The following is a 21,833-nucleotide window of genomic DNA, read 5'->3' as shown; positions in this document are numbered from 1 at the left end:
ATGTCAGTGTAATATCACATTGGATGTCATCATCGCTGCAAGGCAGATTGAAATTAAATAGTGACTAAATAGTTATGCATCTTGACACAATGATGGCCAGGGTGGCAGCTGTTGTGACAAGTCTTCAAAAACGAAATATCCCCTTTCAACAGCCAGAAAGACCACAGCACCATGTAGAAAATGTTAATCACCTTTATTTTGTTTCGTAAAACAAAATGATTATTAAGACTAGCTTTAATTAAAATGACCACCGCAATCCTGTTCGAGACTAACAATGTGGTGAAAAGTACTGGACCGTTGACCAATGTGTTGGGAGTTTAAGTGAGCAAGCAAGTCTGATAAGGACTGCATCCTTGGGACATTTCAAAATACACAAGTCTCTGGTTGACGGGATAGTGTTTGAAATGATAGGTCTTCGTAGCTAGAAGTTAAAACATCAGAGAAGTCGCCTTAGTTTCTTAATTGCAGTTCCAATCCTTGTATGGGGTCAGAAGGGGAAGATCAATCAGTTTGCCTCATTCTTTGATGCTTCGTCAAAATTCTCCACCAGGTCTGAAGAGAAGAGAAAAACAAAGGATGGGTTTACAGGTTGAAATGACGTAATGTTTCCTCTGAAGTGTCTGAAATACTTCCCTTGCAAATGGAATCATCCTTACCTGGGACATCGTCGTCTTCTTCTTCAATATCTTCTGCTTTAGGGGTTTTGCTGTCAAGCACTGCAATAAAAAAAATATACAGTTGAAGTCAGAAGTTTACATACACCTGAGCCAAATACATTTAACTCATTTTTTCACAATTCCTGATATTTAATCTTAGTAAACATTCCCTGTCTTAGGTTAGCTAGGATCACTTTACTTTAAGAATGTGAAATGTCAGAATAATAGTAGAGAATGATTTATTTCAGCTTTTATTTCTTTTATCACATTCCCAGTGGGTCAGAAGTTCACATATACTCAATTAGTATTTGGTAGCATTGCCTTTAAATAGTTTCTTGGGTCAAACGTTTCAGGTAGCCTTCCACAAGCTTCCCACAATAAATTGGGTGAATTTTGGCCCATTCCTCCTGACAGAGCTGGTGTAACTAAGTCAGGTTTGTAGGCCTCCTTGCTCACACATGCATTTTCAGTTCTGCCCACAAATTCTCTATAGGATTGAGGTCAGGACTTTGTGATTGCCACTCCAAAACCTTGTCTTTGTTGTCCTTAAGCCATTTTGCCACAACTTTGGAAGTATGCTTGGGGTCATTGTCCATTTGGAAGACCCATTTGCGACCAAGCTTTAACTTCCTGACTGATGTCTTGAGATGTTGCTTCAATATATCCACATACATTTCATTCCTCATGATACCATCTATTTTGTGAAGTGCACCAGTCCCTCTCCTGCAGCAAAGCACCCCCACAACATGCTGCCACCCCCATGCTTCACAGTTGGGATGGTGTTCTTCGGCATGCAAGCCCCCCCCTTTTCCCTCCAAACATAATGGTAATTTTTGTTTCATCAGACCAGAGGACATTTCTCCAAGAAGTACACTCTTGGTCCCCATGTGCAGTTGCAAACCGTAGTCTGGCTTTTTAATGGCGGTTTTAGGGCAGTGACTTCTTGTTGAGCGGCCTTTCAGGTTATGTCGATATAGGACTCGTTTTACTGTGGATATAGATACTTTTTCCTGAGGTCTTGTTCCTGAGGTCTTTTCTTTTGATTTTCTCATGATGTCAAGCAAAGAGGCACTGAGTTTGAAGGTAGGCCTTGAAATACATCCACAGGTACACCTCCAATTGATCCAAATTATGTCAATTAGCCTAACAGAAGCTTCTAAAGTCATGACATCATGTTCTGGAATTTTCCAAGCTGTTTAAAGGCACAGTCAACTTAGTGTATGTAAACTTCTGACCCACTGGATTTGTGACAGTGAATTATAAGTGAAATAATCTGTCTGTAAGCAGTTGTTAGAAAAATTACTTAGGACATATACTTTGTGCATGACACAACTGACTTGTTAACAAGAAATTTGTGGAGTGGTTGAAAAGTGATATTTAATGACTGCAACCTAATTGTATGTAAACTTCCGACTTCAATTGTATATATAGTAAGCATCAAGACGCTCCTCAGGTCTCAAAATAATCCCCAGTGCACACCGTAACAGAATTTCCTTTTGCAACAGAAAACATTTTTGCAACAAAAATCGAGAGCTTCTATTTGGCACATTTTGCTTGGTCCCTCTCCGTTTTGTCCCGGTTGGTTCCTTGTGAATATACCCCAGCCCTAACCTAATGATTTTACATGAGGGCCAACCCACCTTGTCGAGGGAACTGCTCTGCTAGTTTGCGCAGGCTGGTGAGGCTGTCGGCGCCCAGCTGGCTGAGGATGCCCGGCAGCATCTCCGTAAGCTGCTTGGTCTCGGCATGGCCGGTGATAGCGAAAGTGTTGGCCGACAGAGATGCCTGCACTTTGGGGTTGTTGAAGTGAATCACTGAGCCGTCATCCTTGATCATGTTTACCTGGTGACAGTAAGAGGGGGGTTGCTCACTTCAAAATTCTACTCCAAGTTTGGTCCCCAAAGCCATACTAGGCTGCAGTCCAAGCAAGAGACTTCAACATCTACAGTCAAAAAGTTCACACCCCTTGACCTTCTCTAGATTTTGGGGTGTTATAGTTTGAATTCAAAATGGATTCAATTGAGACTGCGTCACTGGTCTACACACTATACCGCATAATGTCAAAGTGGAACTGTGTTTTTAGAAACAGTTTAGAACTGTATTAAAAATGAAAAGCTGAAATGTCTTGAGTCAATAAGTATTCAACCTCCGTTATAGCAAGCCTAAGTTGAGTAACGATTTGCTTAACAAGTCACATAAGTTGCATGGACTCACTGTGTGCAATAAAAAGGTTTAACATGATTTCTGAATGACTCATCTCTGTACCCCACACATACAGATAATTGAAAGGTGCCTCAGTCGAGCAGTGAGTTTCAAACAGATTCAACCACAAAGACATTGACTATCCCTTTGAGCATGGTGAAGTTCTTTGCATCAATACACCCAGTCACTACAAAGACACAGGCGTCCTTCCTAACTCAGTTGACGGTAAGGAAGAAAAGCGTTCATGGATTTCACTATGAGGCTAATGGTGACTTTAATACAGTTACAGAGTTTAGTGGCTGTGATAGGGGAGAACTGATGATGGATCAAACATTGTAGTCACTCCACAGTACTAACCTAATTGACAGAGTGAAAAGAAAGCCTGTACAGATTTTTTTTATATTCCAAAACATGCATCCTGTTTGCAACAAGGCACTAAAGTAATACTTAAAAGAATATGGCAAAGCAAGTCACTTTTTATCCTGAATATAAATTATTCCAATACATTACTGAGTACCACTCTCCATATAGTGGTGGCTGCATCATGTGATGGTCGTTCAGGACGAACCCCCCAAAAAAAAAACAATAGAGCTAAGCACAGGCAAAATCCTAGAGGAAAACCTGGTTCAGTCTGCTTTCCACCAGACACCTTTCAACAGGACAATAACCTAAATCACAAGGCCAAATCTACACTGTAGTTGCTTACCAAGAAGACAGTGAATGTTCATGAGTGGCCAAGTTAGTTGATTTAACTCTACATAAAAATGTATGGCAAGACCTGAAAATGGTTGTCTAGCAATGATCAACAACCAATCTGACAGAGCTTGAAGAATTTTGAAAATAATAGTACGCAAATGTTACTCAATCCAGGAGTGGAAAGCTCTTAGACTTACTGCAAAAGGTGCTTCTACAAAGTATTGACTCAGGGGTGTGAATACTTATGTATAGGAAATATTTTTTCTTTCATTTTCAATATATTTCCAAAAGCATGGTTTTCACTTCGGCGTTATGGGCCATTTCGTGTAGATGGGTGAGAAAACCTAATTGAATCCATATTGAATTCAGGTTGTAACAAAAAAAGTGTGGAATAAGGGGTATGAATACTTTCTGAAGGCACTGTATAAGGGAGGCATGAAACTAACAAAATACAACATTTAAGAACTTAAGATGACACAAAATGTATAATGCTAGCTGTGTTTACCTCCTCAATACCAGCAATGTTGTTGACAGCTAATTTCTTTAACGAACTCTGAAGTTTTTTGTCGTCGGCTGTTGCCGTCCTGTGTACGACCTTCTTCTTCCTACGTGCAGAGCCCTGAAAACAACACAGGGAGATGTAAGAATGTACATCAATAGAGGTTAAATAAAGCAGTGGTGTGCCCAGTGCTCTACTGTTAGTGGAATTCTAAATTCCTCTGTATTATTTCCCAATCAGAATTCATTACTCCGTCAATGCATTCTATGGGATTGTAAAACCCATATTATTATAGGAATGGACAGAGCCCCAGTCTTAAACTCAGGTAACAGCGTTTAATTCAAGAGAGTACCCCCACATACACATTTTTCCACAGGTTAAACTGAAAATGACATCAGCGTTTTCTAAATGTTCTCTCTCTTTCATGACATCGGTAGAGAGGCCCTATAGTTCTCGAGCCTTCCCTCCTCGCCTGAAGTCAAGGTCAGTCAGTATAAATCAGCATTCTAGACAGTCTGGAGATAGTTCATTCATTTGTACAAAGGAAAAGACCGTCATTGTTACTAAACTCCTGACTATATTATATACAATTGGGAATGGGAGCAAGAGAGAAAATTCATATATGTACAGTACATAATAGCATTTGGACTAGTCAGTTCTGATTGGAATGTATACATAATTAGTCATTTCAACTATAATTTCCTCCAACATCTACCAACCTATCAGGAGTATCGGAAACCATACGGCTGATGATTAAAAATAAAACATTTGCAAATATATAACATAGAAGATATATATATATAAAATTCACTTTAAACATTTCACCTTAAATGACTAAAATAATGTGCCATTTTAAACAACTTTTAGTCTATATTGTAATTTGATACAAATGTATTATATAGGTCTAACTCATCAAGATTGACTTGATGTAATACACATTTCAGAGGCACGTTCAACAGGACACAATGTTTTTGGAATGTTCAGACAGACACATTAATGTATAACAAACATACCTCCAACATGTAGAAAAGGGATATGCAACTTTGATGGGGGTGGGGGATGGGACAAAAACAAAAAAAAACACCCCATGACCCCATATGACCCCATGAGGGGCCAGAGTGGCTCACGTGTCTGTGTACCCACATCCATACCCACACATGCAGACAGAGCCGGCCCTAGCCTTTTGGGGGCCCTAAGAAAATTGAGTGGCCACCTTGGGCTAATTGAGTGACTGACAAGAGAAAGACTGCTGATGCATAACCAAACTTCGAATTTGAACCCAAGAGTAGTTGAGACCATGACGGAATTGTGCAGCACACCCCATAATCACAACGTTTTTCAACTTTTCATACAAAACAGTAGTTTATATTGAAATAGAGTGAGCAAATTTACGTTGCACAAGCAGCACCACAGATATTGCAATGAGCATGATGCAAGACTTCACTCTCAAACAGTATCTACACATGTGCACGGGCTCTCTTCAAACTTCTATAGGTAGGCATGAGCCAAACAGTGGATAAGTTTAGCCTTGCGCTCCAATGCACTTAGTCGTTGCGGAAATTGACCCACTATGCGGTTTACTTAGCGCATCTACGTCATATCACTGACTACCTTTAAACATTGCACACCATTCTGTCCTGCTGAACGCACCCTATGTACTTCCTGTTGAATCTCTAAATAGGGAAATTAGCTTACCTTTCCTCCTATCCGGACCTGGGCTTGAAGTTTTGCTAATTTTTCTTGGTTCATGTTTCTACCTGGAAAAATGACAGATGAGTAGAAGTTAAACTAAAACATGTAAACTAGCAACTGAACTGTTTTCAAGTGGAGGCATATGGGTTGTTATCTTGTCAATTATCTACACTAGTATCAGAACAATTTGCTCCAGATGACCAGTTTCATCCATAATTTGACTGGAAGTATTATGGATTGCGTCAACATACATTTGCTGCCAAGCCAACTAGCCGAGAAACGCTCAGGGAATGGAGTTCAGCATTCCTCACTTAACTAGCTGCTAGCTATGATAGCCAGCTAACAACTGTACACGCTAGAGAACCTCAATATGCGAGCTAGTTAACCACATTTGTCAAGAGGGCGTTGTTACTAGCTATCGAACTTTAACTACCCACGGAGAACAGTGAAACAAAGAACATAGCTACAATTTCAATAACGAGCCTAATCCACATGCGACATCTTTTACAAAAGGGATGCTGTCTGTTGAAGACGCAAACAAATAGCCAGATTTAGCCAGGCTAACCAGACAGACTAGCACGCTAACTCGAGCCAGTTAACAAAATGAAAACAGTGAATTTGCTGGGTATCCTATGAAGTGTCATTGCCTCTTTTCATCTAAGGTACATCAATCCCAGTCAAATATCAAACACACACGTAATTGTTTACCACAAAACCACTCTAAAATGGACGTAAAAACAATATACCAGACCTGATCCACAAATATCAGAGGAAACATGCGGCAACGAAAGATAGGAGGATATGACGAAGATCTTCTTCTATGGTATATTGGCGATCGCACAATGTAATGTGCATTCCGCCACCTACAGTGCGGGATGGAAACAGGGTTCCCAAAAATGTAACAAAATACAAAAATAAACGACCAAACTAAAATAAATAAACTGAACTAAATCACAAAACTTTTCAGCTAAAAAAACCCTACACAGGTTCCAGTTTTCGATACTAGTGTTGTCCATTCATAACGTTCATCTTCACAAACTTTGCCCGACGCGATGCTTGATTCGAACTCATCATCCAATCCGCGGTCTTCGACTGACCCATTTCTTCTTCTTCGAGTGGTTTTCCAGCCGCCTGGACGCTTTGTTGCGTATTGCCATTGAGTTTCTAAACCCAGAAGCGCAACATTCGAAGACTTCCGGGAAACAGCTTGCGAAAATAGACCAAATATCCAAGCCGGTGTTTGAGGAGTACAACCTAGATTCGAGCAAACGGCCTAAGTAGTTGAACATGTTATTACTCCAACCTTGTGAAAGTGACAAACTGACACGTTTTCATTTTCCTCAAAAAGAACTTTATATTGAAGGAGCGCTTGCACATTCGCAGTTCGGGGCGAGACGACCGTTAGAGCCGATGACGTGTGGCCACGCAATAGCTTATCTAGCCAATGGCTGCATTCCAAACACTGAAAAGACACACCCTCTCCCCTCAAATTAAGTGGACACTTCCAGTGCTGCAAATTTAGCAATTTTGTTGCTAGATTCAGCAACTTTTCAGACTACCCTGGCAACTTTTTTTTCCCCAAACAGCACCTAGCAACCAATTGAGCTACTTTTAAAACGTTTTTGGAAATTTGAGCAACTTTTGAAAAGTGACTCAAACGCTAAAATGCACGCATTTTCACTCTAAATTACAAAAAAACGATTTTGTCTGTCACACACTCAGTCACAACACACGTGCCTGGCTGCAAAAGTGCATTGTGAGTGACGTCAGCAGCAGGCGCTCAGCTCGTGCACAGGCAGCAGCAGGCCAGCAGCAATTTCAGTAAATTGCAAATCATTGTTGGCCGACTGCAGCAGCAGTAGTACGGGTTCGACGAGCCAAACCCAATGAATATAGTTGGTCATGAATGTTTGATCTTGAACAGAACTTACAACATCAATCAACATGTCTCAATCACAATTGTACAGCCAGAAGTACAGAAAAGAGTGAGAGTCTGTACCTGAACAAATGTCAAATCATATTTTTTGCCGAGATGGCCAGTCAATTTGAGTAGCGTTATTGTGTATTCTACGTAATGACACAATTTTTATGTTATCACACAATGACATCACAACGTCATTCAGCAACAAATCAACCTGCCTCTAGCAACATACCCTGAAAATTAGTTGGCAACACTGGACACTTCTGATGTGTCTTGACGTCTGAGGAGTTTACGCTTGCAGGGCAGAAATTCCTTCATCCTGCGACGATTGTGTTATCAGCCATCGGAAGATTTATATGCGCTACAGTCAATTATGATTGCATGTCTACTTATATTAACTATATAATTATTAATACACGCCTACTGTATGATAGCTAGCAAATTAACTAACTAGCGTTAGCCTGCCTAGCTGGAACTTCTGAAGAAAGAAAATGTTTTATTTCTACAATTTCCAAAAGATAACCAAACAAAAACATCAACACTTTTACAAGATGTGTTTGTGCATTAGTAGCACAGTTTCTAACTTATTTACATTCCTTTGAACTTACACTTGTATGTTGACTCCATATTGACGTTGAGGTTTAAAGTTTTGGCAGACTTTCCTTTAAGGCCCCGAAGTGAACGTAATTGTACACTCGCAAACTCCATTAAAAACGAGGGCTGAGGGCTTACGTTGCAAACTTCCCTTGCTTGGCTAATCATTTGAACCGACGGCTGCGGGGATTCCCCCAAGGGCTGAGGGTTTAGGGCCAAGGGCTGTCAACTTTGAGTTTGGAATGCAGCCAATGTCTCCAAGACATTGCCTACAAGTGTGATTGGGGATTTCTATTGGAAAAGCAGTTTTAGCCTATATTTATACATTTTTGGGGGGTATTGCTGTCTTTCACAGTTTGAAAAGTGCATTTCACATATGTTCACAAAAAAAGGGGAAAAGAGAAATTGGGAAACTCATTAACCCTCCTACCGTATGGGAGTGATATACAGGGGGACCTGTCAGAAAAAACATTTTGAAAAGCTTTGTGTGTTAAAACATAATCAAACAGAACTATTCTAACAAGTCTCTATAAATCACTTCCTCATAACGGCAAATTAATTTGAACTTAATTTTTATTACCTGTCAACATAGTCTAGGCCTACTTCCAAAACACTTAAAATTCACAGTTTGAACATAAAAGGCAATTTGTAGAAAAATGTATATAATTTAGTTTATACTAAAGGGGTCATTGAACTTGTAGCCTATATTGTTTTTCAAGTAGGAAAGAGCAGATATAGCAATACAAAGTTTCAACAATACAATGAATGTGTTTTAATTTCCATATGTTTTTCACCAATGCCGATCTTTGGCATGCATATTGTTGGCATGATGGATATTAACACAAACACAACATCTGCACATTTTATTTTTTACTCAAGAATACATAATGAATATGTTAATCACAAATCTCAAACCACTTTGAGCCTTGGGATCGGAAAACACTTCCAGGCCATGTTTCACCACAGATGAGGCATTTACAGACAAGTTATACTGCAGTGACTTGATATATGTTACACTGCACCGATGTCACTTTCATTGGATACCTTTGCGCATTCTGTTTCAGCTGTATACATAGTCCATAAATATACGTAATGTGATGTCAACACGGTTTAAGTAAACACTGTTACGTTAAATTAAATCCTTTTAAAACCACTGAAAGGATAGAGGTGATCTACTCATCATCAGATGAGCTAAACTGACTGGGCTGTAAGTGGTAAGCCGGCTGAGCACCCAGGGTGAGAGAATCCCTTCTAAAAATGTCTTAATACAGAAAATTTCTTGTACAAAAAGTACAACACTTTATAAAAAAAGATATATACCTTTTAGTCAATTAGCAGACGCTCTTGTCCAGGCGACTTACAGTTAGTGCATTCGTCTTAAGATAACTAGGTGGGACATCCACATAACACAGGCATAGGAGGATTATTTAAGATACTGTTTGAAGTGGTAGGGTTTCAGATGTTTTCAAAAGATGGGCAGGGACTCTTCTGTCCTAGCTTCAGGAAGAAGCTGGTTCCACCATTGGGTTGCCAGGACCGAGGAAGCGTTGGACTGGGCTGAGAGGGAGCTGCCCTCCCGTAGGGGTGGGTAGGGCCAATAGACCTGAGGTATCAGAACGGAGTACTCTCAGTTAGAACAGACAGACACATGAATTTCAAATGTGTCAAAAACAAATGTTTCATCAGTCCACAGTACCGCAGCAGGTCAAAGAGATAGGCCAACCATCTGCAAGACACAACAGCAACCTCAACGGCTTGGCCAGCCAGAAAAGTCTCTTAAGAATTCAAAACCCATATTTTCACAAGGTAACAATGGCATAGCTGCCATATTGGGATTCCAGAAGACTGTGAAACAGAACTATTAGCTTCAATGGAGGAACACCCGCTGAGTTGATGTTTCAAATTGCCTGGCACTCTCTCACTGACTGATAGCGAGCTTGAAACAATCAATTGGCCTTGTCATTCTGCACAGGCTCTAAGGGCTCTGAGGACCTCGAGAGTAGCAGATGTCTTTAGTTCTGAGCACCTGCATCTATCATAATACTGCTGAAAATCAGTGAAGACTCAAGAAAACAACATTGACAGCTAGTGCGGATTGCAGAGTTCATCCTTTCAAGGTCAGGTGGTGCTGTACAGTAATAGGTTAGCTAGAAACAGTCAATGAGGCTAACTCAGGGGTCCATATTCGTCCAGGCATTAATTGTGTGTCAATGATAAGCAACATGTCTGTTGCTAGGTTCTGTGTGCCTCATGAATGCGCAGTACACTGTGTGCACAATTATTAGGCAAATTGAATTCCTCAGTATTCATTTTATTGTTGAACAAACACATCGCTCTTAGTCAATCCAAAATGTTATTGAACCTCTAACCTGAATGTTTAACAAAGGATATCTGAGTTTTGTTTTTCTCAGGGGAATATATAAGTGGGCACAATTATTAGGTAACTATTAGTGTGTAGAATTATTAGGAAACTAAATAACAAAAATAATTTCTCACAACTCACTTGCTTATTCTCAATTTTTTAGAGTAAGTGTAACAAATAATTAACAAAAAAAATGACAATTAAATAAAAATGTTGTCTTTTCAAAAATATTACGTAACCAATATAGCCACCCATCTTTTCAATAACTGCCATGAGCCTTCCGTCCATGGAACCTGTCAGTTTCTTGATCTGTTCACTATCAACTTTCGCTGAAGCAGCAACCACAGCCTCCTAAATGCTGTTCAAAGAGGTGTATTGTCTTCCGTCACTGTAAATCTCATGTTTGAGAAGGGCCCACAAGTTCTCAATAGGATTTAAGTCAGGTGAGGAAGTGGGCCAGGTCATTATTCGGCAATCTTTGAGGCCCTTGCTGGCTAGCCAAGCAGTGGAGTACTTGGATCCATGTGATGGAGCATTGTCCTGCATATAGATCACAGTCTTCTTGAATGCTGAGGATGTCTTCCTGTACCACTGCTTGAAAGAATATTCCAGAAACTGGCAGTAGGTTTGGGAGTTAAGTTTCAGTCCATCTTCAACCCGAAAAGGTCCAACTACCTCATCTTTAATGATAGCACCCCATACCAGTACCCCTCCTCCACCTTGCCTGACTCAAAGTGGTGCCCTGTGTCCATTACTGATCCAGCCATGGTCCCATCCATCTGGTCCTTCAAGAGTCACTCATTTCATCTGTCCATAAAACCTTTGAAAAATCTGTGTTCAGGTATTTCTTTGCCCAATCTTGACACTTCAACTTGTGAATCTTATTCAGTGGTGGTGGTGTTTCAGCCTTCTTGACCTTGGCCATGTCTCTGAGCACTTGACACCTTGTACTTCTGGACACTCCAGGTAGGTTGCAGTTCTGGAATATGGTGGTACTGGAGGATAATGGGTTCCTGGTAGCTTGATGTTTAATTCTTCTCAGTTCTGGAATATGGTGGCACTAGAGGATAATGGGTTCCTGGTAGCTTGATGTTTAATTCTTCTCAGTTCTGGAATATGGTGGCACTAGAGGATAATGGGTTCCTGGTAGCTTGACGTTTAATTCTTCTCAAGTCTTTTGCAGTTAATTTGCGCCCTTTCTTCTCCGTGCGTTTTTTGCGGCCCAGTTGACTATTCGCAACAAAACATTTTATTGTCCGGTGGTCACGCCTCAATAGTTTAGCTATTTCAAGAGTGTTGCATCCGTCTGAAAGGCATTTTACAATTTTTGACTTTTCGGTGTCAGTTAAACCTCTTTTTTGGCCCATTTTAATTGAGGTAATAAAGCTGCCTAATAATTATGCACACCTTGATGTAAGGTGTTATTCACTTTTCGCCACACCCTCCCTCATTACACAAATACATATCACCTGAAAATGATTCAATCCAATAAATTTATGGTTTGGAGAAAATGTGCATAGAAATAATGAGAAGATCAGAATACTCACTTGCCTAATAATTGTGCATGCAGTGTACTTCCTATGCTCATCCAAAAACCAAACTTGTCTGGTTCCTTAGCTTTAACACCTATACATCAATGTGCTGCTGCTGCAACCTCCAAACCACCCTTCACCCAGGACCAAGGCTCTCTCTGATCAGATGCCTTATCCAGGAGTTCAGGTGATGGGCTTGATCATGGTGTTCGGTAGACCTCCAACATCTCCACTCAGGCAGGAGCAGTCTGGCTTACTGCTGATGGAGGTGCTGCTGATCTTACCTTCAGTGTGCTGCATTTCCAGTGGTGGAGGATGTGGGAGTGGGCTTTGGTGCCTCAGCAGCTGTGTCCACCAGGAAAAGCTTCTAGATGATGGCCTTCTTCAGGAGGATGTAGACCCAGGGGTCCTAGGATCTGGTTCAAGGTGGCCATGCATTACTGCCAGTAGCAGGGATGCGGGTACTCATTATGATGACAATGACCTACGGTGGTAAATATAGGACATTATGTGAGACAGAATGTAAGTCTAATAAAGTGTTTCTCAACTCCAGTCCTCAAATACCCCAACAGCACACATTGTTTTGTAGCCCAGGACAAGCACATCTGATCCAACTTGTTAACAAATCATCAAGCCCTAAATTAGTTGAACCAGGTGTTTGTCTGGGGCTACAACAACGTGTGCTGTTGTGGGTAGTCGAGTACTACAGTTGGGAAACACTCAGTGGCAACCCGTCATTCAGGGCAGGATGGACTGAGCCCCAGCTCTTTTGAGACACATTTTTATCCAAAAAATAATATATAAAAATGTGTGTGTGTGTGGGGGGCTTGCCTGTTTTGCATGTTATTTTGGCATTGATTCATGTCACATATCAGTTTGCAAACAATGTAAAAATATATATATATTTGATTGAGTTAATAAAACTGCATACAAACACGGTCTCTTTTTTGTTTTCTTGAGTACGGCAGCTCCAAAATGCAGGTGTTTCAGCCGCGCTCGGTGCTTTCTGTGGTGGTGGGGCTGGCCAGCAGAAAATAGGAGCATTGCGCCGTGATTGGCTCAGTGCTCTGTCACTCATGGGGACCTTACGCAATCGCCAAGCTTAAGAAAAATTGGGCGTGCAAAATTATTCAGCCCCCTTAAGTTAATACTTTGTAGTGCCACCTTTTGCTGCGATTACAGCTGTAAGTCGCTTGGGGTATGTCTCTATCAGTTTTGCACATCGAGAGACTGAAATTTTTTCCCATTCCTCCTTGCAAAACAGCTCGAGCTCAGTGAGGTTGGATGGAGAGCATTTGTGAACAGCAGTTTTCAGTTCTTTCCACAGATTCTCGATTGGATTCAGGTCTGGACTTTGACTTGGCCATTCTAACACCTGGATATGTTTATTTTTGAACCATTCCATTGTAGATTTTGCTTTATGTTTTGGATCATTGTCTTGTTGGAAGACAAATCTCCGTCCCAGTCTCAGTTCTTTTGCAGACTCCATCAGGTTTTCTTCCAGAATTGTCCTGTATTTGGCTCCATCCATCTTTCCATCAATTTTAACCATCTTCCCTGTCCCTGCTGAAGAAAAGCAGGCCCAAACCATGATGCTGCCACCACCATGTTTGACAGTGAGGATGGTGTGTTCAGGGTGATGAGCTGTGTTGCTTTTACGCCAAACATAGCGTTTTGCATTGTTGCCAAAAAGTTCAATTTTGGTTTCATCTGACCAGAGCACCTTCTTCCACATGTTTGGTGTGTCTCCCAGGTGGCTTGTGGCAAACTTTAAACGACACTTTTTATGAATATCTTTAAGAAATGGCTTTCTTCTTGCCACTCTTCCATAAAGGCCAGATTTGTGCAATATACGACTGATTGTTGTCCTATGGACAGAGTCTCCCACCTCAGCTGTAGATCTCTGCAGTTCATCCAGAGTGATCATGGGCCTCTTGGCTGCATCTCTGATCAGTCTTCTCCTTGTATGAGCTGAAAGTTTAGAGGGACGGCCAGGTCTTGGTAGATTTGCAGTGGTCTGATACTCCTTCCTTTTCAATATTATCGCTTGCACAGTGCTCCTTGGGATGTTTAAAGCTTGGGAAATCTTTTTGTATCCAAATCCGGCTTTAAACGTCTTCACAACAGTATCTCGGACCTGCCTGGTGTGTTCCTTGTTCTTCATGATGCTCTCTGCGCTTTTAACGGGCCTCTGAGACTATCACAGTGCAGGTGCATTTATACGGAGTTTGATTACACACAGGTGGATTGTATTTATCATCATTAGTCATTTAGGTCAACATTGGATCATTCAGAGATCCTCACTGAACTTCTGGAGAAAGTTTGCTGCACTGAAAGTAAAGGGGCTGAATAATTTCGCACGCCCAATTTTTCAGTTTTTGATTTGTTAAAAAAGTTTGAAATATCCAATAAATGTCGTTCCACTTCATGATTGTGTCCCACTTGTTGTTGATTCTTCACAAAAAAATACAGTTTTATATCTTTATGTTTGAAGCCTGAAATGTGGCAAAAGGTCGCAAAGTTCAAGGGGGCCGAATACTTTCGCAAGGCACTGTATATTACAAGTTCCTTTCCAAGAAGGCTCAAGGTCATTGGCCACAGAAATTACGTCAAATCACGTTATATGTACAGTAGCTTTGATTGGACTGATCATGTCAACATCTTACTTTCACAATTTTAGCTAGCAGTCATCTTGAATCAAGTCTACTGGCAAATCCTTTTTAATCCTTGTCATATGAAGAGAAAGAATGAGGAGAAAAAATAGAAAAACGTATTGCTGCTCATCGGCCATTGGACATAAACATTACACAACAATTTGGAGATCACAAATTCAACAATGAGTGGTTTGTAAGGAATCGGTGACAGTGGCTAACTGCAAGCATTGCAACTGGGAAGTCGGGAATAAACAGCTCAAACTGGGAAAATATGTTTTGAATGGTCATTCATTGATGACAAAATTTGGACTATTTTCACCAACGTGGTATTGTAAACACATCGTTCCTGGCCGGTGTGTGCTTGTTACTAACTTTTTTTGTACAGCTTTGACAGTGCTACAAATAGTAGTGGTTACGCTTGGCTTGCACGTTCAAATTCAGCACACACAACACTCTATAATAGAATTGTGATATTTTGACGTGTCAAATTAAAAGCTTATTCAACTCGTCAAATAGTGTTATATGACATGTATCTTATTTGACACACAAAGACCTAAATGGCGTTCAATGTGCCTCACCCTAATATTTTGATCTATTTTCACCTCTTAATTTCATATACTGTTCTAACTTGGTGGTGCACATGTAGCCTATAACCTGTTTTAGAGAAATGTAATCATCGAATATTGTAAGAGCTTTCAATGTCTGCTTATATGCCCCCTTTATTTATCCTATTGGTCTGACTTGGTGTACAGTGAGAACACTAAGAACTGCCCATGTTCTGAATTTTGTTGCTGTACATTTCAAAAGTGCTGAACAAATAGTTATATTGACTACATCCGTCCTAGCTCACTCATGTCTTAATCGAAATTACGGATTGTTTCTTATCCGCTGGTCATCCCCTTATGCCATAGTTTGTACATCTTAATTGTTAGAAGAAACCACATTTGATTAAGCAGGTCAGCCATATCAGCTATGTTTTTTAAGGCAGTAAATGAGGCTGACAGACAAGGCTCCGCTGATAGCCAGGTGTAGCAGTGGTAAGGTGTTGGGACTGCTTTTGGGACAGCTTTATGTAGTCCCTAACAGTTTGTGGGCACAGTTTGTGACCGTTACAGTGCAATTAATGTATAGTTTAGTGTTGTGTAGTAGCTTTGCTGGCATGCATCCCCCACAGAGTTCCTCTGTCCAGTGTCTGTGTTCTTTTATTTTTATTGGCCAGTCTGAGAGATGGCTTTTTCTTTGCAACTCTGCCTAGAAGGCAAAGCATCCCGGAGTCGCCTCTTCACTGTTGACGTTGAGTCTGGTGTTTTGCGGGGACTATTTAATGAAGCTGCCAGTTGAGGACTTGTGAGGCATTTGTTTCTCAAACTAGACACTCTAATGTACTTGTCCTCTTGCTCAGTTGTGCACCGGGGCCTCCCACTCCTCTTTCAATTCTGGTTAGGGCCAGTTTGCACTGTCCTGTGAAGGGAGTAGTACACAGCGTTGTATGAGATCTTCAGTTTCTTGGCAATTTCTCAGAATAGCCTTCATTTCTCAGAACAAGAATAGACTGATGAGTTTCAGAAGAAAGTTCTTTGTTTCTGACCATTTTGAGCCTGTAATAGAACCCACAAATGCTGACGCTCCAGATACTCAACTAGTCTAAAGAAGGCCAGTATTATTGCTTCTTTAAATCAGCGCAACAGTTTTCAGCTGTGCTAACATAATTGCAAACGGGTTTTCTAATGATCAATGGCTTTTCTAATGGCTTTTAAAATTATAAACTTGGATTAGCTAACACAACGTGCCATTGGAACACAGGAGTGATGGTTGCTGATAATGGGCCTCTGCACGCCTATGTAGATATTCCATTAAACATCTGCCGTTTCCAGCTACAATAGTCATTTACAACATTAACAATGTCTACACTGTATTTCTGACCAATTTGATGTTATTTTAATGGACATTTTTCTTCTTCTTTTCTTTCAAAAACAAGGACATTTCTATGTGACCCCAACCATTGAACGGTAGTGTATGCCCTCTTGTTTTTCTCTTCTTGACTGGTGGCACATTCATTGCTAACTTACTGATCCTATGATGAAGACTAAGACAGTGATTGTGCAAGTCTGTTGCTACCAAGTATTCTTGACTTCTTTTACCTTTATTTAGTTAACCAGGCAAGTCAGTTAATCACTTCAAGGTGATTATACAAAATTATGCAACATTTCCACATGGAAATGGTGTTTTTCGAAAATGTGCAAAAAAATATGTGTTTTGTCTCACATAATTTATGGTCCGGGGCCCGGTTTCCCAGAAGCATCTTAAGGCTAAGTTCATCGTTAGAAACTTTATAGGCGTATCGTTAAATCTCAGAGCTCTTTCCCAAAACCATTGTTACTCAAGTTGCACTTGAAAACACAAGTTATTTGCCGACTGCCTCAGATCACTCGTAGAACAGCTAACTGGGTAGTTAGATGCTTTTTTTGCCCTTTGGCGTCACTTCATACACAAGATATTCGCTAAACATAAACATCTTGATTCTATCTGTTTCTGTGACTGACGATAACTTCAGAACCAAGCTGATTACAATACAAAGTTGCCAATGTCTTTGCAATTGTTATAAACAAGCAAAGGGTAAAAAGATGTTTCAAATTAAAACCGAGATAACTGCTTTAAAAGACAAATACATGAAGCTACATAGGCCTATATACTGTATTTAAATCATATTGAAATAAATGTCACGTTCATACGATCGAGTTCTATTTTGCTAATTGAAGGCTACTGGCAAATTTTGGCCTCAATTTCAGACCTAACAACATGTACGCAAGGATATGCCAAATATTCCATTTGTGGCATAGCCTAAGCAATTAGAATAAGCCGCCTCAATATTAGCAGCCATAGCTGTTAATTTAGTTCTAGGAGCTGATCCATCGTCAGTATTTAATGTTAAGGTAAGATGTGAATGGAGAACGTGGATCCGAGAGTTGTGGTGGCTTTCTTTCGACCCTACTGTATGAGTATTTACACATGCAATGATTTAAAGTTCTCCCTACGTGGTGTTTTGGGAAACGCATGTGAGTCCTTCGGCCGTTATTGAAGAGACGCATCGTTAAAACACTCATGAGCTTTAGTTCCATCGCTATCGGGAAGCGGGCCCTGGCTATTACTTCATAGACATGGCTATTTGCATTCATGCTTTACATTAAGCACATACCAGTTCCTGTAAGTGACAAATTGACAAAATGTAAAATGGTACAAATTTGAAAAAGTATGATATGTTACGAATTTGAGCTAGGTTGCTAGGTGGCTAACGTTACCCAGCTGGCTAATGTTAACTAGGCTAGGGTTAAGGGTAAGTGTAGGAATTAGTGTAACGTCGACAGAGGGAGTCAGGAAGCAGGTGCAGTTAGTGAGTTCAGATGTGACAGTACTTCCCCCAACACACAGAATGACGCCGGCCAGGAGGACGGCCCCGGGGGCGAGGAATGGGCTGATCCGGATGAAGCAGGTGGAATTTGGACCAAAAACTGGGAGGAGAGCAGGTATGAGGTGACATGCAGGGAGGAGGTAAGGGCCTAGTCAATAAAATGTCCTGCCGCATCAGAATCCACTAGAGCTGTAGAAACAATAGATGATGGACAGCCAGCTAGTGAAATCGATACTAAAAAAGGTTTGGCGGAAAGTGATGATGATGGATTACTCACGCCTGAAGCAGGTGGAATTTCCAGATGATGGTAGGATCTAGAAAGTTGTTCACAAGAACCCAGCACCGCTCCTCTTGACCGTAAGCCCTCCCAATCCACCAGGTACTGGTGTGAGTGACCCCCACAACATCGGGAGTCCAGGAGTGATCTGATGGCATAGGCAGGGTTCCCCTCAATGTCCAAGGGAGGCTGAGGAGTGTCATGGGGGATGACATCAGCCAAGAAACCAAGAAGCACTAGCCTGAGGGAGGAAACATGAAAAGATACGGAAGTTAGTGGGGTGTTGTAATCTGTAAGTTACCTCGTTGACCCTCCGGAGGACCTTGAATGACCCCACAAACTGGGGACTCAGCTTCTTACAGGGCAGGTGGACCGGGAGGTTCCTGATGGAGATCCAGACGCAATTACCAGGATGGAACACAGGAGGCTCAATGCGGTGGCGATCCGCCTGCTCTTTCTGACAGCACACTGGAGTCTCACGTGGGCATCGTTCCATACCTCTTCTGCGTACCTGAACCACTCAACCACCACAGGAGCGTCGGTCTGGCTGGTAGTCCAGAACACACTTGAATGGAGTCAGCTCGGTGGTGGAGTGTCGCAAGTAATTCTGGGCATATTCAGCCCAAGGAAGGATTCGGGCCCACTCCCCCTGCCGGTCCTGGGAGTGACTCCTAAGGAACCTCCCCAGCTCCTAGGTCATCCTCTTCATCTGCCCGTTAGATTGAGGATGGTACCCGGAAGTGAGGCTGACCGTGACCCCCAGCTTTTCCATGAAAGCCTTCCATACACGTGATGTGAATTGGTTCCACGATCAGAGACGATATCCACCAGAAGGCCATTGTGCCGGAAGACCTGCTGGAACAGTGCGTCAGCGACCTGGAGAGCGGTAGGGAGACCAGAGAGAGGGATGAAATGGCATGATTTTTTGAATCTGCATGATTTACAACATTCCCGTTGACGGACTTGCCTAGTTAAATAAAAGGTTATGTACAAAAATACAAAATAAGGAAGGGAAGGCTTTCCTGCTGCTTTGGTCACACGGTGAGTGGAGTTGTGACGTGCGTAATACACATATCCAAAGCTTGGACCAAAAACTGAGAGGAGAGCGGGTATGAGGTGACATGCAGGGAGGAGGCAAGGGCCTGGTCAATAAAATGTCCTGTAGCATCAGAATCCACTAGAGCTGTAGAAACAATAGATGATGGACAGCCAGCTAGTGAAATCGATACTAAAAAAGGTTTGGCGGAAAGTGATGATGATGGATTACTCACGCCTAACCAAGGAGACGGATGATCACGGGGCCGTCCCTCTGCTCTCGTGGATTCCGGGATGTGACGTTCCCGGACGCTGTTGAAGCTGGTGCCCCTCCTGGCCACAATAGGAGCAGGGCCCAAACTGTCTACAACAGCCTCACTCAGCTGCGGGGAGGTGTGGCCCCTACATCCATGGGTTCAGGCTCTGACGGTCAAGGAAGGAGGGAGAGAGGCGATGGGGGTGCCAACGCTCCCGAAGAAGGTTATCCAGACAGAATAGTGTGCAGAGCGCCGGCTCATTCCATCCGCTGGATGCTGCCACTGTCCGAAGAGCATACTCCGTCGTTGTCTGGCCATCCTGTCGTAGTTGGAGTAGGTACTCACCCTGCTCTCTGTCCTCCGGTGGATGGTCGAAGACCCCCTGAACAAAGCCATGAACCCCTCACAGGAACTCAGCTCCTCCTCCTCTCTCCCAGATGGCCGTAGCCCACTCCAATGCAGGGAAATAACCGTGGCAACCTTGGACCTCTCGGTGGTGGGGGCTCACATCTGGTGAGTGAAATATAGGGAGCACTGAAGTAGGAAGCAACGTAATTTGTATGGAGACCCGTCATATTTGTCTGGGAGTGACAAACGGGCATCACAGACCTTGGCGGACTGTTGGATGGTCTGGGGTGCTGGCTCGCTGGGCTGGTCGACATGTGATAGAGAATCCTCCACCTGTTGGAAGTGATGCCACTCCGGAAATGTCAAAACCTTGAAGAATGCGGAGGACCTCATCCATAGCTGTTCCCAGTTTTGCCAGCTGGTTATGGTGATGGCAAAGGACAAGGAAACAAAACCAATACTGCCTGAAGAGTGATGCTAGGGAGTGCTAGATAAAGGGGTAGTAATTAGGATAACGATGGAGTCCAGGTGTACCTCATAAAGTGGCGCAGGTGTGCGTAATAAGGATTTCCAGGTGTGCATAATGATGGGTTTCCAGGACCGGTTATGTCGAGCACCGGAGAGGGGGAGAGGGTGTAGACGTGACAGTTAGGTTAAATGGTTAAGGTTAGGGTTATGTTAGGGGAAGGGTTAGCTAAAAGGTTTAAAGTTAGGGTTAGGGGGACTCCCGAGTGGCGCAGTGGTCTAAGGCATTGCATCTGGCCTTGATTGGCCTTGATTTGGCCTTTATTTCAAAGTCCACAGAGGTCTGGTCCAAACATAGACCTCTATAATTGGTTAAGATTTGGTCCAGTCTGATCCGGACCAACCTTGATTTGGCACAAACATAAACATCTAGGATTGATTCAGATTTGGTCCGATCGAGACTTGACCAAATCTGAACCAATCCTAGACATCTATGTTTCACAAGTTTGAACAGCACAGTACAGTAGAGTAATGGTTTTAAAACCTCTCCATGGGTAACCCAGACCATTCCATGTAATTAATCTATTTAATAGCTAGCACACCCAATTCAACTTGTCAACTAATCCTAAAGCTCTTGAATAGCTAGATCAGATCTACAGCAAAATTGTGAAACGTCACAGGGTCCCTGAGAAGAGGTTTGAGAACCACTGCAGTAGAGCACAGCAAACTGCAATACATTACAGTAAAACAAGTAGAGAAAGTATTTTCAACATTCATTCAGAACCAAAAAATGAACCAGATTTCAAAGTCCGGAAAAACGTATTTTCAACATCAGGAAAATAAATATCTTAAACTTCCTGAAAAGACGTATATTCACCTTTCATTCAGAACCTAAAATGTACCTACATATTAAATGTCAGGAGTTGTGAAAATACTTTAAATGTATTTGGCTATGGTGCATGTAAACTTCCGACTTCAACTGTATATACATTATTAAAACTCATTTTTCAACCACTACACAAGTTTCTTGTTAGCAAACTATAGTTTTGGCAAGTCGGTTAGGACATCTACTTTGTGCATGACACAAGCAATTTTTCATACATTTGTTTATAGACAGATTATTTCACTTATAATGCACTGTATCACAATTCCAGTGGCTCAGACGTTTACATACACTAAGTTGACTGTGCCTTTGAACAGCTTTGAAAATTCCAGAAAATTATGTCATGGCTTC

General features: G+C 41.8%; 1 protein-coding gene across 3 annotated transcripts; it reads right to left on the bottom strand.

Moving 5' to 3' along the window:
- Positions 1-178: 178 nt before the first annotated feature.
- On the bottom strand, positions 179-8,308 carry LOC112250656 (transcription factor BTF3 homolog 4). 3 transcript variants are annotated; one of them, XM_024420994.2, is made up of 6 exons: positions 8,275-8,308; positions 5,749-5,810; positions 4,060-4,173; positions 2,297-2,498; positions 657-716; positions 179-552 (listed from the first exon to the last, which is right to left on the bottom strand). In XM_024420994.2, exons 1-6 carry the CDS (start codon positions 8,291-8,293, stop codon positions 506-508), a joined length of 504 nt encoding a protein of 167 aa, XP_024276762.2. In that variant the 5' UTR covers positions 8,294-8,308; the 3' UTR covers positions 179-505. The 3 variants fall into 3 exon arrangements, with proteins under 3 accessions (XP_024276762.2, XP_024276764.2, XP_024276763.2); XM_024420996.2 differs by lacking the exon at positions 8,275-8,308 and adding an exon at positions 6,497-7,080; XM_024420995.2 differs by lacking the exon at positions 8,275-8,308 and adding an exon at positions 6,393-6,417.
- Positions 8,309-21,833: the final 13,525 nt, after the last annotated feature.

This window comes from Oncorhynchus tshawytscha, linkage group LG05, assembly GCF_018296145.1.
Source record: "Oncorhynchus tshawytscha isolate Ot180627B linkage group LG05, Otsh_v2.0, whole genome shotgun sequence".
NCBI classification, from domain to species: Eukaryota; Metazoa; Chordata; class Actinopteri; order Salmoniformes; family Salmonidae; genus Oncorhynchus; species Oncorhynchus tshawytscha.
Note: the sequence above shows the minus strand (reverse complement) of the source record. Positions and strands in the feature narration are given on the sequence as shown.

Excerpts from the sequence above, each read along its gene's own strand:
- LOC112250656 (XM_024420994.2), bottom strand. Across the intron at positions 2,499-4,059 it reads ACATTGCTGGTATTGAGGAG|GTAAACATGATCAAGGATGA; the intron begins GTAAACACAGCT and ends TACTGTCACCAG. Across the intron at positions 553-656 it reads AGAAGACGACGATGTCCCAG|ACCTGGTGGAGAATTTTGAC; the intron begins GTAAGGATGATT and ends TCTTCTCTTCAG.